Source organism: Cynara cardunculus (assembly GCF_001531365.2).
Source record: "Cynara cardunculus var. scolymus isolate 2C chromosome LG 6, CcrdV1, whole genome shotgun sequence".
NCBI classification, from domain to species: Eukaryota; Viridiplantae; Streptophyta; class Magnoliopsida; order Asterales; family Asteraceae; genus Cynara; species Cynara cardunculus.
Genome location: NC_037533.1, coordinates 1881613 through 1896478, shown reverse-complemented (window position 1 = coordinate 1896478; position 14866 = coordinate 1881613). Strand labels below are relative to the sequence as shown.

The following is a 14866-nucleotide window of genomic DNA, read 5'->3' as shown; positions in this document are numbered from 1 at the left end:
TTTTAAATCGGACAAAGGTTAAACGATGTATTGTCCGGATTGTTTTAAATCGGTCAAAGGTTGAACGATGTATTGTCCGGATAAGGGTTGTATTTATAAGAAAAAATCTAAACCTTTGATCGTTTCTAATTTCATGCACATCCATGAATTATGCTTTAGAAGAAAATTGATCCAGTACATCTTGGTGTCACCTTATTAGTGTTGACATTCAATTACGATTAATAGTGTAGATCTTTTCTTACGTTTCTCACTATAACTTCCTTTTTCACCGGAATCCAAACCCCAACCCATTTTACCATCTATACAACTTATCGTGCGACTAACAAAGAAAAAGAACATTAAACTTTAATATATTTATAGATAAATGAAACCAAAATTCATTGTCCTCTAGGTATTTATAATACAATAAATCAATTAAATTCGTATTGGTCGTGAACAACACAACGATCCCGCTCACATACTGAAGATTAGAAAAAGGACAATGGTCAAAGATCTTATCAACGAGCAACTCTTATATCACGATAATACAACTTTGGGTCTTCGTGGATTCCGAACCCTAATTTCAGGTGAGATATATTGCCAAATACGATTCAGTACCAAGGATTCGTTTGGTATAACTCTTTTATTCCATGACATCTGTCCGTTACCAACTACCAAAGACAGATAAGCCAAGGTGCTCATAAGCTGACCCAAACATCCACGGTTTCGATAAAACCTACCAAAGCCAAAAACTAGGGCAAAGGCATGGGTGGTTTCCATTTGTAGAATTCCATCAAGTCTCTATTAACTATGGATCCATTATGCAGCCAAAACGTTTCGGTTGACTGCTGAAATCGTCTTGTTTTCCTCTGGAGTTCCCATAATATTCCGCTAAACGCAGAGCAAGGCTCCAAATCGGGGGCATAAACCCATAAGCATCTCAACTTTCTCCCACGAGCGATCATCTCCTCTATGTGTTTGTCTAAGCATCACATAACCAAAAATGTGCAATTATTTACAAAAATGGTGATGCAAATATGGGCAAAAATGCATCTAAGGGGCCATTTACCAAACTCTTACCCGGTAAGTGTTTACCAGGTGTCACTTACCTTACCAGTAAACATGGCGAAGACCAAGAATCTTACCTGGTAAGAGGCATAGAAAGGACCGAGAATTTCACCACGTAAGTGGGGGAGAAGACTTTTACCCGGTAAGAGCTTACCAGATAAAAGACGCTTAGCACAATCCATTTTGATAGCCGATAATGTTACCCGATTAGGTAAGTGAGAGTGGTAACTCTTGGCAGAAAAGGCTTACAGGGTAAGCGTTTGTTAAAGGACCCCTAAGTTTGCATGTTCCTATTTAGTGTAACAAATTCTTGTTCCCGCTTAATGTAACAAAGTTGCCAATTTGGTACCAAATTTGAACATTAACATGCAAATCTTGTAACATTTGATGACATGGATACCAAGTTGTCAAGTTAAAATGTAAAACTGATTGCATGGAGAGTCGTAGATAAACTTATTTGGCAATTGGCATCCAAAATCAATTCTACAATATAACTTCATAACATGGCAATGACATCATCAAATGTTACAAAATCAATACGGTTAATGGTCGTATTCGGTACAAAGTTTGAAACTTTCTTACATTGATTGAGACACAAAATTCTTTGTTAATACTACTTCCCTCCCAAAATAAGTGTTCACTTTCAAATATATATAACTAACTTTCCAAACCTACCCTTAATGCATAAGTGTTTAATAGTTGATAAATTAGATACATTAATTAAGAGTAAACTTGTAAATTGGTTAACTAAAAAGTGTAATAATTATTCATGTCTAAAACTATTAGCCATTTCTATTATGGCATGTCAATTTTGGGACGGAGGGAGTAGCAAATAAGACAAACGTTGCTGCATTTTGGTGTATTTTGCCCATGCAAATATCATAATATAAAAACCAAGTACCGGAAAACAAACCTGGTATGGACTCCAGGTACTCAAGAAGTTGAGTACCGATTCGTGAAGATGGCCATTTAATTGATATCTGAGAGTAGTCGACAACATTTTGAAACGGTAGCTCTGCATGATCTGATAAGAGCACAGGCACACATTCCTGTTTTGCATGAAAACTTGAATTATTTGCAGAACCGCCATTTTGCAAGTGCAATAGAAACACAAGCGCAGGTAGGGTTGTGGTAAAAAACCAAAACTGAATAATCCACCCGAATTGAACGAGGTTCAGGTTATTCATTTTTTTGGTTTAAACAGTTCAGTTAACCAAATAAGGACTCATAAAAGCAAAGAGTTCAGGGGAGAGAGAGACCACAAAAAAGGACTCATAGAAGCGAAGAGTCCATGATGACTCGCCACGAGGAGCCAAGCAGAATTTGGCATTGCGCAAGTGCAGAAAGTAATCAGCCTTCCCCAATTTCTCAGGACCGCTGAACTTCAACTCTGGAGATTCCAACTGTCCATAAAAATCAATATGCAAACTGTTTGCAGAAACATAGAATGCAAGCGATATCAACAGAACTAAGAGTTCAGTTTTTCCCTTTATTTCTGGTTACCCAATGACAATAACCAAAATATGAGAAGAGGGGGGGTATTTAGTTAAATGACCTTCTATTGAAGTCACTTTTACAAACTAACATTGCAATGCTTTTTCAAGATTTTACATGGCAGTGTGTTCTTTTACACCAGAGGCGGGTTATTTAGCTCGATAAACCAAATATGATGGGTGACTTATGTTGTTCATGCCATGAATCCATAAAAAGTACATACCTTATCTGGGAATTGCTTAGCAAGATCTATTAATTGAAGACGGCCAAGCTTTCCTTGTGCTCGACCTAAGTAGTTTGCCAAGTATTTCCTCTTTGAAAGAGGCAAAGGCTCTACCAGCTTTATGCCATTAGTCGTCATGCCATCATCAACATTCCCCGGGATGATTATATCTTTCCATGTATTGAAGGCACTTGTGTCCCTCTTATCTGTCCGGTCTCCCTGTATTCACCATGTACATTTAACATTATTTGACTCAAACATGAACTCATACACATCACACATGTATGTTGAGGAAAAAAAGAACATATCATTGCATTCCGCCTTTTCTAATTCACTTTTCTCTATAAACACTTCACTTGATCTAGGAAAAATTAAATACAAAAAAGAAAACTTCCTATTACATTAAGACCAATCTCATTATGCAAAAAGAGTATGACGCCACCCTCTAGAGTGTGACACCGTACAGGTCCCACGGCCATCATGCGGGAGGTAAATCGTGTTTCCTAGGGGTAAGTGGTGTCTCGAGTCGAACACCAGACCTTCCACTCTTTCTGCAAGAATGCCCAACTCATAATAGCATCAACTATAGCAATTTCATCTTTAAAAAAAAGAAAGGTCACAGTGATCAGAATGTTCACAGGAATTTCCTTCAACAGTTTAATAGCTGCTTAGCTGGCCACCTACAAGTTAAGGGTTGCCGACCATTTTGATTAACAGCTAATTCAAATCAGGTAAGACAAAAAAATAAGGCTATAATTGTTTTTTCTCAAGTTGTGTAAATCAATCGGATTTTCTCAAACACAGTGAATCTTTCAAATCTTTTTTGAGTAATTGTATCAAAGGAAAAAGGAAGCTAGTCCTTCAGACAAGTAATTATATCAAATAAAATTGTATCCAGATATTAATTCTTATATGTTGTCGTACTTAAACTAGCTCAAATTATACCAAAATGGACTCAACTTTGTTTTCATTCCATTTTGGGGAACCATGAATCAAGACCTTTTATTTGTCCAAGTGTTGTTCATCTGAATTTGTGAATTTGGGAGGGAAGGAGCACCAACCTCAGGAGTTAGGATTATTGAACGGTTTATGTAAGAAGCCCATGATTTGAATAAGTGAGCCCCTGCGCCACTGCCAAAACTAGCACTTGTTAGTCACAATAAAGAAAGGTACTTTGAAGTTACAAAAGCATGACGAGTATTAAATTTTAATGGTAAATTGAGAAGAAATCATATAGTGATCACAGGCCCCACTCTCAGCTGCTACACTAACATTAATGTTTGCGGTTACTTCAGGCTTTTAGACACACCAATCTACAAGCAAAAAGTTATACAGTTCAGCTGGATTTACTACAGCACCCTTATATCTTATAACTACAACATCCACTATTCCATCCTTATTTAATAAGCCCTGTTCCGATTCATCAATTTCCAAGAAATGCTCAAACCTCCTTGTTTAACCCCCACCTCCACCAAAACAGCCTGTAACTTTTGGAACCATATTGTAGGTTAGAAAGAAAGAAGATTTGATGGAAGGCACCAACGCCAAAAGATGTTCTCTGTCAAGCTACATAAAAACCTATTCATGGTCAAGTAATGAATGTTGATTGGATCATTCAGCCTTGTCCCTAGTCCAGTTGATTTTAGAACTTTTTACCTAGAGACGAGGTTCTAAAGGGTGTGTAGCATGACATGGAGGCGAAATCAAGCCTCAAGCCTTAGGAGCCATGGTGAGGCCATGGCGTTTTTTCAAGGAGTGGCTTAAGATGGCAAGATATATATCTTATATAACTCTATATATTACACATTTATGTATATTATTACTCAATGATATTGAACAATTAAATTCATAAAAAAGAAGAAAAATCATATGTTGCACAATAGATATAGAGCTTACAAGAAAGTGTTACATCAAGAGACCATAATAATGTAAAAAAAAGAGAAGACAATTTTTTAATAAGTATATAAAAAGTCAAATAACTCTTTCAGAAAAACTGGCACCATACCGCACCTCTAGATGCCATGGCGTGCACCTCACCTTACATGGCCACTACGGGGGTTAACTTGGCATCGGAGAAGCGTCTCATGCCATGGCACGTCTTTTAGCACCGTGCCTAGCATATTTCAAATTCGGAATTGACACAGACAATTTTAGTTTCGTAACCGGAAATGCTTCAATATACTTACTTCTTGTTTAATTATTGTTCTCAATTTTCTGCCTTGAAACAAAACAATTTTATCAATTTTAGCATCATCACTTAGAAGCCAAATATAAACACCTTTAGGGACAGATGGAGAGAATAATATTGAGCCTTTGGCCTGTTAAAAAATAGGATTAGATTTATCATCATCCTTTCCTGCAGCAAGCTATATATCTGAATGATCCATCAAAAGGGCTAAACAGAAATGTGACCGATTTATGCAAGGACTACAAATCAGCATAACCAGAAGTACAAGGATGCAGATTACATCTGTATACAATTAAAAAACAGCTGGAGAACTTTAGCATAACCGTAAGGCTACCCGTTTGTGGCCTGAGGATCAGGGTTCAAGATAGATAAAAGCTATTTTCGTAAAATGCAGAGAAGAAGCTGCATAGAGAAACTTCCCTCCACCACCCACACAAAGCCGAGGGGCCTTGGTGCACATGGGTCACCTTCTAATAGTTTGGAGACAACAGTTAAAAGCTGGAACTGATGCAAGATTTTAAATCTGACAAGAAAAGATTCAGTCATCCAGCAAATGAAGGTGGTCCTGTATCCATAGATGTTTTCAATAACTTCTCCTTCAGAATGTAGTTTAAAGCAAAAGAGCTAAAGACCAATAGAATACATTTCTCAAGTGCAAAGTTCGTCAAAGAGAGATCTGATAAGGCTCACTGATTCGCACAATTAAGAGTAACAGGGAAGGATGAATATTGATTGTATAGGAGAAAGGAAGAAGGAACAAGTAACTTCCCTGGAATTTGAGAGCCAGAGACTTCTCCTATTGTGAAAGTAACCACTTGAAGGCCTGCCCTCTTATTGGCAGACTCTATTTATATACTAATACGTACCCACTTCCCAACAGAATTTCAGAGAAGACTGTAATGCCCTGGCCCAACAATTAATTTCCCACTATACTCCTTTTAGAATAAAGGTGATTCACTGGTGGCTTATCAAGATCCTTCTAATCCTTCCCTTCACCCTCATTACCCTCCAGTAATCCTTCTAAGTTTATACAGAACTAACAGGAATAATTGATGAACAGGTTATAACCATAAACAAACACACCTTGGGAACACAAATATGTGGTCGCGTCCACCTGATAATCTGAAATATGGCATTTGGCTTAATACCTGAAAGCAACAGGCACTACATTAAGGACCTTTTATCATGGTAATAGCACAAGCACTCTATTTCCAACTTACAAAGACGAATGACATGAGCCAATTGTTTAAAAATGATGAAAGTTATGTTCAGAAATTTTTAATTAAATGTAAGTTATAGATCAATATAAATGCAGTTTTAAAAAGAAAATGTGAAAGTAACACTGTTGCTGATAGAATCAAGCAAACTATTCTCAACTGAAGTACAATTTATGTTATCATATTAGATACACTACCTTGACATATGTTTGATTTATCTCTTTATCATTAAGACCACCCATCATCCGAACACATTTAACATAGGACGGTATGAAGAACAAATCTGCCTCTGCTTGCTTGTGTGTACGAAACCTTGATTTAAGTAGAAGCTTGTGTATCTTGACCTACGATTCACATTACATAGAAGAAATTGCATAACCTTTAAAGAAAAATAGATGCAGTAAAATTAAGATCATTTGTATTGCAGAGAAGTATAGCGTTATGTTAAATTGAAAACGTTTGAAAAGTTGTATCGGTTGGTTTTACATTCATATGATTTGGCAATAGTCAACTTTGATCAGGAGATAGCGCCAACCAATGATTAAAATGTGATTTATATGTGCAACAAAACGGCTAAAGCCTGTTCACACATAAAGTACTTACGGAACACTTGCCCCCAATTCCAAATTTTAGGGGTATGTGTATCTAGTTTGTTTGGACACTTCCCTTAACTAGTTGTATCTCAAAAGTGAAAATTGTTTCTAGCAAATTATAACAATCAAGGATTAAGAATGATCCTTCATGGACAATAGATTAGGTCATTTATTGCCAATGGTGACGATATATAGAATTTGATAGATTACATTGACACAATACCATTTAGGTCTTTATTCAGCAACCTAGTTAATCCAGAAGGGCCTGAATTAAAAAAACTCCCATTTAAAATAGTTGGCCCCTTCCACCTTGCTGTGTCAAACCTTAATGGCATTTACAGCCTTCACAATTAGCTATTCTCTTTTGAAGAAGAGAGTAATTTCATATTTAGTTTTTCATGTAACATCGGATAAGTTGAATTAAACTTTATATCATCACAATCTCAGAAAGATAAAAATGCAAGCAACTACCTTAAAAATTACATAAAAATGTTATCCATGTAGATTAAAAACACTAATGCCTTCCCATTGAAATTGCAGCATTTATTTCCAATAGTGACACATTACTTTCATCTGCACGTAGTAATGGCATGGCTCCGTGCGACTCTGTCTAGTAGCCTATCCAAATACATCTGTGCATCATTTCATGAACAGGGCTTAAATCACAAAAAATAACGCTGCACTTATCATTTTGCTAATAGCATCCCCTAAGTGATTAAATCAGCCAACCATCGCCAACTTCAGTCGAGAAAAATTATCATCCAAGCTGTCAAGCGCAGCATCCAGATGTTCAATATGTTCCTTGTTGGTCATTACATCAAGCTCTAATACCACCAATAGTCATTAGTCCCAATCGAAGCCAAGCAAACAGCAAAAGAAAGACAGAAAAGGGACTCAGCTTTGGGCGAGATTAAAGCTACAAGATTTCTGAAATTGATAACTTATAATCTCTCACCAGAGAGGACAATACTTTAATTAAAACATTCCTATCCTACATTCTAGCCTACTAACTCTAAACATGAGATATGGAAAATAACTAACAATTTGACAAATTCTCTTGGAAGGAACAGCCACCTACTTGTGCAGGACTTATAGGCTTATCACCAATGAAAAGTGTCACAAACTGCGGTTGTTACTATTAGAAGGCAGTAGCCACACCGAGGAAAAGACTGACTGGTCAATAGCAAGAGAGTTTGAACACCAATTCATTAATGTGAACCTTGAGGAAAAGGTTCAAGACAAAGAGGGTGGTATTGATATTTGATACACCAAGAAGATCTAAATGAGTGCCCAGAACAAATCCAAAGTTCATGGATGGGTATACAAGACTGCAGTGGGTGTTCTTTCCAAAGAATTTGTTAGTTATTTTTCATGAGGACATGTACAGAGTTGTGGGCTAGAAAGTTGGGAAGTGACCAAGTAGTTTTCTATTTGAAACCAAAGTATATTTAACTCTGTCAAGGACAGCAGAAGGTTATCAATCTATTGAATTTATCAAGGTCCATTCAATCCTTTTCACTCATGAAGTCTGGTAGTACATCCATAGAGGGACGACGGTCTCTTACCTCAAATACGTAAAAGAAAAGGCATCATCCTAACTATCATGACAACATAGTTGTCCTCCATTGTACTATGAAGCTTCATCTCCATCTCCATATTGAAAAAACGTCGTTGCCTAGACTACAAATTCGAATTTGTCATTCTATCTACTCCACTAAACAAAGGCAAATTTGCAATGGCGATTTGGAAGGAAAAGAAGGGATGTATCATTTCATCGTGGTGATATGGTACCAGAAACTAATCTGATTAGTTCAAAATCATTATATGTAATAGGAAATCACAATGGATCATGAGACTTTACAACAGTACCAAACAACCAGAGTTCAAGTGAATCATATAAACGCAATTGATCCGCATAAATCTGTAAGAACTATTTCACCGGCACGACTGTGATTGAAGAACGCATCAAGATATAGAATCCACGAACCCACGTACATCCAAAAGGAAAAACGGATTACCTGAGTACCCCATTGGCCCTTAAGGCAAGAATCCGGCGAAATCTTTCCATCACGTCCATATAGCAACTGTTTAAGGCCGTCAATCTCGTTCTCATCATAGACGTAGATCTTGAGGAAGATGTAGGATCCATATCCACGATGAGGCCACCGTATTGAACTATCGACTTCTGAGAAACGAATCAAGTTGGATTCAAGTTCATCGCCATGGAAGGGTGAAGTGGAGGAGGAGAATGATTGGTCTAAGAGTCTAGTGGCGAAGAAGGTGATGGAGATTAGGGCTAGGGCTCCGATCTGGTGTGAGCGGGTGCAGCGTGTTGAGGTAGGAGGTCCGAATAGTCTGCTCTTGATGTTGCTTGTGCTGCTCATTGTTGGAGTCGGAGTAGCAGCAGTGAGTGAGAGCTTTTTGAGGAAGAAGGTCACAACGACGTCGTTTATTCGGCCAAAAGGAAAATTACAACATAGTCCTCGAAAGTGGTTAATCCTCCCCCAATATAAATGTCCAAAATTGAAATTTCACATGTTTTATGCATACATAATTATTATATTTTTTATTAACCAAATAATATATTATCTTTATTTAATTTTTCTCTTATTATAACTCTTAAATATTTATGAAAAAAAAAAAATATCAGATTCAGGACGAAAAATGTAAAGTTGGCCAAAGTATTAAAGTTAGAGGGTTGAATGTTATTTTCTGAAAGTTTAGAGGAAAGGTCAGATAGCAGCTTACTCATACATGAGGTATCTGTTATAACAAAGGACATATTTATTTATTTTCAGAATTTAGAAAACGACAACTCTTTTAAAGTTCTTATCAGTTTGAATTTTCAACTATTAAGACAAAAAAGTTACAGAGTTAGCCATTAAATAGCCAACATAGTCCTCTACCTTTTTTGTTCAAGAAAACCAAAAATTTCGTCGAGTTTCAGAAGAGAAATCAAAGGTCGAAGTTTGAAGTCCAAAAGCTCCCTTTATTGACGATTGGAGGTAAAATACCTAACCAAATTTTAATTTCTTTATATGGTTAGCTTTTTTTAAGTCCTCTATCGAACCCTAGTAGCTTATGTCTCAGATTTAGTTTTGAAGGTCCGGTTTTGAGTTTGTTTTACTGATTTTCAAAAGACCGCATCTTAAAATGAGTAAATAAGATTCAATACTTGATGATTTTCTTTGATTTTAATTCTTATGGTTGAGGAAAATGATTTTTTAGAGTTTTAGCAAGAAAATCATCGAAAACGACGAAGAACCGAGGCTGAACGGTCAACTTTCCGGCAGCCGGCGCTATTGGACTGGTCGACGTGCTGGGCTCCGGCTACATTATGGGCTGTATCAGATGAACCAAAATCAGTTTCAATGTTGGGCCATGTGTTGTTGGACTCATTTGTTTTTTAAGTCCATTAAGTTATGTTGGGTATTTTATTTAAATTATTTTTGGGTTTAACTTTAAGTTAATTAAGGTATAATTGTTGGAATTATGTTAATTAATTAATTTATTTATAAATTATTAATATGTTAACTTAAAGTATTATTTAATTAATATATTAATTTATTTTAGAATATTATTTAATTAATTCCTAAGGAGGTGTTATCAGATTATTTAATTAAGTTTTAATGACGGATTTTAATTGTCATATTTTGGTTAAATATTATCGAGACGATTTAATGCGGAACAAATGATTATTAAAAGGTTAAAACCAACGTTGATAGTCGTTATCAAGCGTAGTACATAGAAGTTTATAAAATTATTTTGATGATTTAATAATGGGATTAAAGCATCATAATTGGAGTTAAGTGTTTATTGGTACGCTTTAATTTAGAGACATTGATTTATAAGATAAAAAATGATTATTTTGACGTTTTGAGACATCCTTGAGTTTTAGACTTGGGGTTTGACTAAAGTAACGAGGTTGACCGAGTTGACCATGGGTTGACTTTTAACTCGTTTGATCCACAAGTGTTTTAACAATAAGGTCAGATGAAGATATTTGAGATATTAAGAGACTCGGTTTTTGGAGTTTGACTTTAAGTTCGGGTAAAGTTTGACCATAGTTGACTATTATTGACTTTTAGATAAATAAGCAATTAATGAGTTATGGTATGCAATATGTAGATCTTCACTCAAGAGCTATCAATAGTCGATCCACACGAACTAGGGAGTTTTCGAGGGTTTACCAATACCTACATGGGTAAGTGCTTACCGGCAAAATTCAGAACTATCAATTACTTACCGGGTAAGATATTAGTCCACCAAAACAACAACAATTAACCCGGTAAGTGCTAACCGTGGTAAGAGTCGTCGCCGTCACTTACCGGTTAAGACTCTTAGTCCTTGCATTCGATCTTACTGAGTAAGATTCTTGGTCCTTGCAATGTTGATTCGGTAAGGTAATTAGATTTGGTAAGCGCTTGCTCGAATAAGCGTTTGGTAAACGGCACCTTCATGAGACTTACAATGGAATGCATACCTACATATAAATTTATTTTGAGCATTATATGATTTCTATGGTAATGTGTATGTATGCATGGTGTTTCAGTTTACATACATAATACAATATACTTTACATGTATGTTATTTATGATCAGTTGCATGCTATGTGCTTATTTTGTTTTCAAATAACTCTTGCATTCTATTTCAAATGAAAGTTTTTATGATTGGTTTTAACGGGTGACAATATGACCAGTAAGTCACACGACAAAGTGGCACGATCCCGTAATGGATGTCCGCACAAGTGCAGGTCGGACAACCCAGGGAATGCCAGTGACTAAATTACTCATATACGACCCGACAGTTTATGAGATCTATTTTCTTTCAGTATTGCATGTTCTTAGAAAGCGTATACTATTTGGTGCAGGGTTTACAAGTTGAATATGTATAATGTAAAATGATTTAATTCATGCAAACCATGAACTCACTAAGCTTTATAAGCTGACTAAAGTATTCATATAATGGACAAGACGTTTAAGGTTGGATAAAGCAAAATGGCACACATAGAGACTTGCCTTGTTCATTTAAGTTCAATATTTAGATTTAGACATCTATGATGGATAAACTTTGTAACACAATCCATTATAGAACGGATTAGCATGTACGTCACATATTTAGTGTTTTTAAGTCTTCCGTTGTAAATGGTTTTAGTTTAGCCGTCATTTTGGAGTGTCTATGGAGAAATTATTTCAGAGTACGTACCTTCTCTCATGGTAAAATGAGCGTGTTACACAAATGATGTGGGAGTTGTCATCTCCACATACGATTTATAAATATATGAAACCAACGTATGTATAAATATATGGATATATATTGGAAGGTTCAAATAAGAAAGCAAAATATCGTGAAAAAATAAGGAAAAGTTAACCAAAGTTACAAATAAGGAGAAGTTAACCAAAGTTACCAAAGTTATCAGAATCTGTGAACGGCTAAAATTGATTTGTATGGTTTCTTAGAATTGGATTGTTTGTAAATTAAACGTCCCATATATATATATATGTGTGTGTGTGTGTGTGTGTGTGTGTGTGCGTGCGCTTTGGTACACGTGAGACCAACCTGTTTTCATGAGATTCGTGAGACCACATTTTTACACTTGAAACTTTATAGCAAAACACTGTGAAGGTAAGAAAAAATCCGAACTTTCACAACAAAAACACTATGAATGTTATCTTCACAATATTTTCTTATGAAGTTTCAAGTGTAAAAGATGGTTTCATGGGTCTCACAAAAATAGTCTGGTCTCACATGTTATCTTCACAATGTTTTCTTATGAAGTTTCCGTAAGACCAATTCTCAACCATTGGATTAGATCTACAATCTGACAATTTGAACATTCATAAACGCCACGAGACTTCTCAATAATCATAAAATTACCACCGTGCAACTTTAAATCATTAGTTTATAAAGTTGATCAATGAACATAAATCACATATGCCTCCATTATAAACCCAACATGATTTGAAATGTATACAATAAATTCCATCTTACTTTAATGCATGTGGCCATTGTTGTTACATTGGACTTCTATTCAACTATTTGTTTGTGGCCAACTCATCAACTTTTTTTATTCATGTTCATGAATGGAATTTTCTTATGAACATATGCTAATTTTACTCATCACCAAAACAATGCTTGTCTTGTCACTTTCAAATGTTCTTTCACCATACATTGCTACAAGCATCAAGCAACTATAATGAGGATATAATTTAGGGGCCGTTTACCAACTACTTATCCGGTAAGTGCTTATCGGTAAAATTTAACATTATTATTTACTTATCGGGTAAGATTTTAGTCCACCAAAATGACATTGTATGCAACATTGAACTGTTTATGGAGATCTATTAAGCATACATCGTGTAAGTGTCATGTGTAGCAATTGTGAGACCTTAGCTTTTCTTTTCTAACAGTGATGAAGATGAACTTTAATTACAAATTTTTTATAGTTACACGCTAATAAAATTGGGAGATTGATCGAATAACCGTTGAAATGATATCGAGTTCTAAGTATTTATTGTGTAATCATTGTGAAGATCTTTGCAAAAGAAATTTACGTTTTGATGATTGAATATGACGAGGACGACAATAAACTTCAAACTAGGTTGCGTAAATTTGAGTTTTCATAATGATATTGGTTTTCCTCAAGAAAAGCGAGGGGAGAGGAAGATAGTAAAATGACCAGAAAGAACATCTTGAAAAATTAGTCAATTACAATATTTCGTTATATAATTAAAACAAATCCTTAATAATATAATATGTTGATTAATACAAATAAAACAGTAAAAAAATTGAATAATATAATACGTTAATTAAAGAATTTCAAATTGACTATTATATATATATATATATATATATATATATACTAGTTTTGTACCCGCTGCAATGTAGCTAAATATAAAACTTTTTTTGTGTAAATAAAAAATTAATTATCTATACTATATTATAAAACATTTGACAAAAACTCTTAAAAACTATTTTTTATGCATGAAGTACTGTATATTGATACATATTACTTAAAATTCAATATTACAAGTAATTATGCATAAGTACAACTTATTAAAGCTCAATGTTTGAATTTGTGTAACTAACTGCGGATAAACATAATCAAATAGAGGATAAACATCTCATTTTAAAATATAAAAAATCTAAAATATAATTAAGATAATTATCGAGTTCTAACAAAATAATTAATTATTATCTTTATAGTGAAACGTGTTATTTTAATATGTTTTAGTTAATATACGATTATGTATGATAATATGATAATTATGAAAAATAAAAAATGAAAAAGAAAGTGATATAGAGTAAATTAAATAACTAACTATAAGAATGTAAAGTGTAACTTAAAAATTAAAAATAATTGAAACGTGGAAGTTTCAAGGGTTCAAGGGGGTGTGATGACAACAACAGTGGCATGGTGGTTAGTGGTCGGGTAGGGTGGGTGTGTGGGGGTGTATAGCGGCGACGTGGGGGGGGGGGGGGTTAGTGGTGGGGCATGACAAACAATAATAGCATAGTTGTGGTGGATGGTGATGAAATTCAATTCTTTTCATTATGCCAATGAATGATTAATTCATTAATTTGTAGAATTCAATGAAATATGAAGGATTCCATCCATTTCAATAAATGAACCAAACAAAGAAATTTGAATTTGATCAAAGAAATTTGTCATTCAAATTCCATCAAATTCCTTTGAATTCCGCAAACCAAACGACCTCTTAAGGTTTGGATTTTGGTTCTTGTTTGAATTTATATGATTTTGATTTTAAATATTCTTGGTGTTCTTGATGATTAGAGTCGGAGAAGATGAATATTCAAGAAAAAGGTATAGTTAATTGAAAAAAATGGTAAAATAAAGAAATAAAGGTAGAAAGACCATAATGCGCTTGAGTTTAACGGACAAATTAAATGATCGTTAGTGTGAAGAACCAAATCCATAACAAGGTTTCTTTTGTAATACATAAAGTTAAAGGACAAAATCTGTAATTATTGACATGCCTCAGTGAATATCTTGCTTACACCTGTCACTTGAGTCATAGAGGTGGTTTGCTATGTTTTCTTTCGTTTTCCATTTTTGGTTATAAATCATCCACCATCTCCGTAA

The 14866-nt window shown here is 34.9% G+C and overlaps 1 protein-coding gene across 1 annotated transcript; it reads right to left on the bottom strand.

Moving 5' to 3' along the window:
* Positions 1 to 398: 398 nt before the first annotated feature.
* On the bottom strand, positions 399 to 9151 carry LOC112514749 (probable glucuronosyltransferase GUT1). Its single transcript, XM_025121352.1, has 8 exons — positions 8781 to 9151; positions 6367 to 6513; positions 6036 to 6100; positions 3826 to 3895; positions 2765 to 2983; positions 2307 to 2450; positions 1961 to 2096; positions 399 to 961 (listed from the first exon to the last, which is right to left on the bottom strand). Exons 1-8 carry the CDS (start codon positions 9144 to 9146, stop codon positions 732 to 734), a joined length of 1377 nt encoding a protein of 458 aa, XP_024977120.1. The 5' UTR covers positions 9147 to 9151; the 3' UTR covers positions 399 to 731.
* Between the last annotated feature and the right edge of the window lie 5715 nt (positions 9152 to 14866).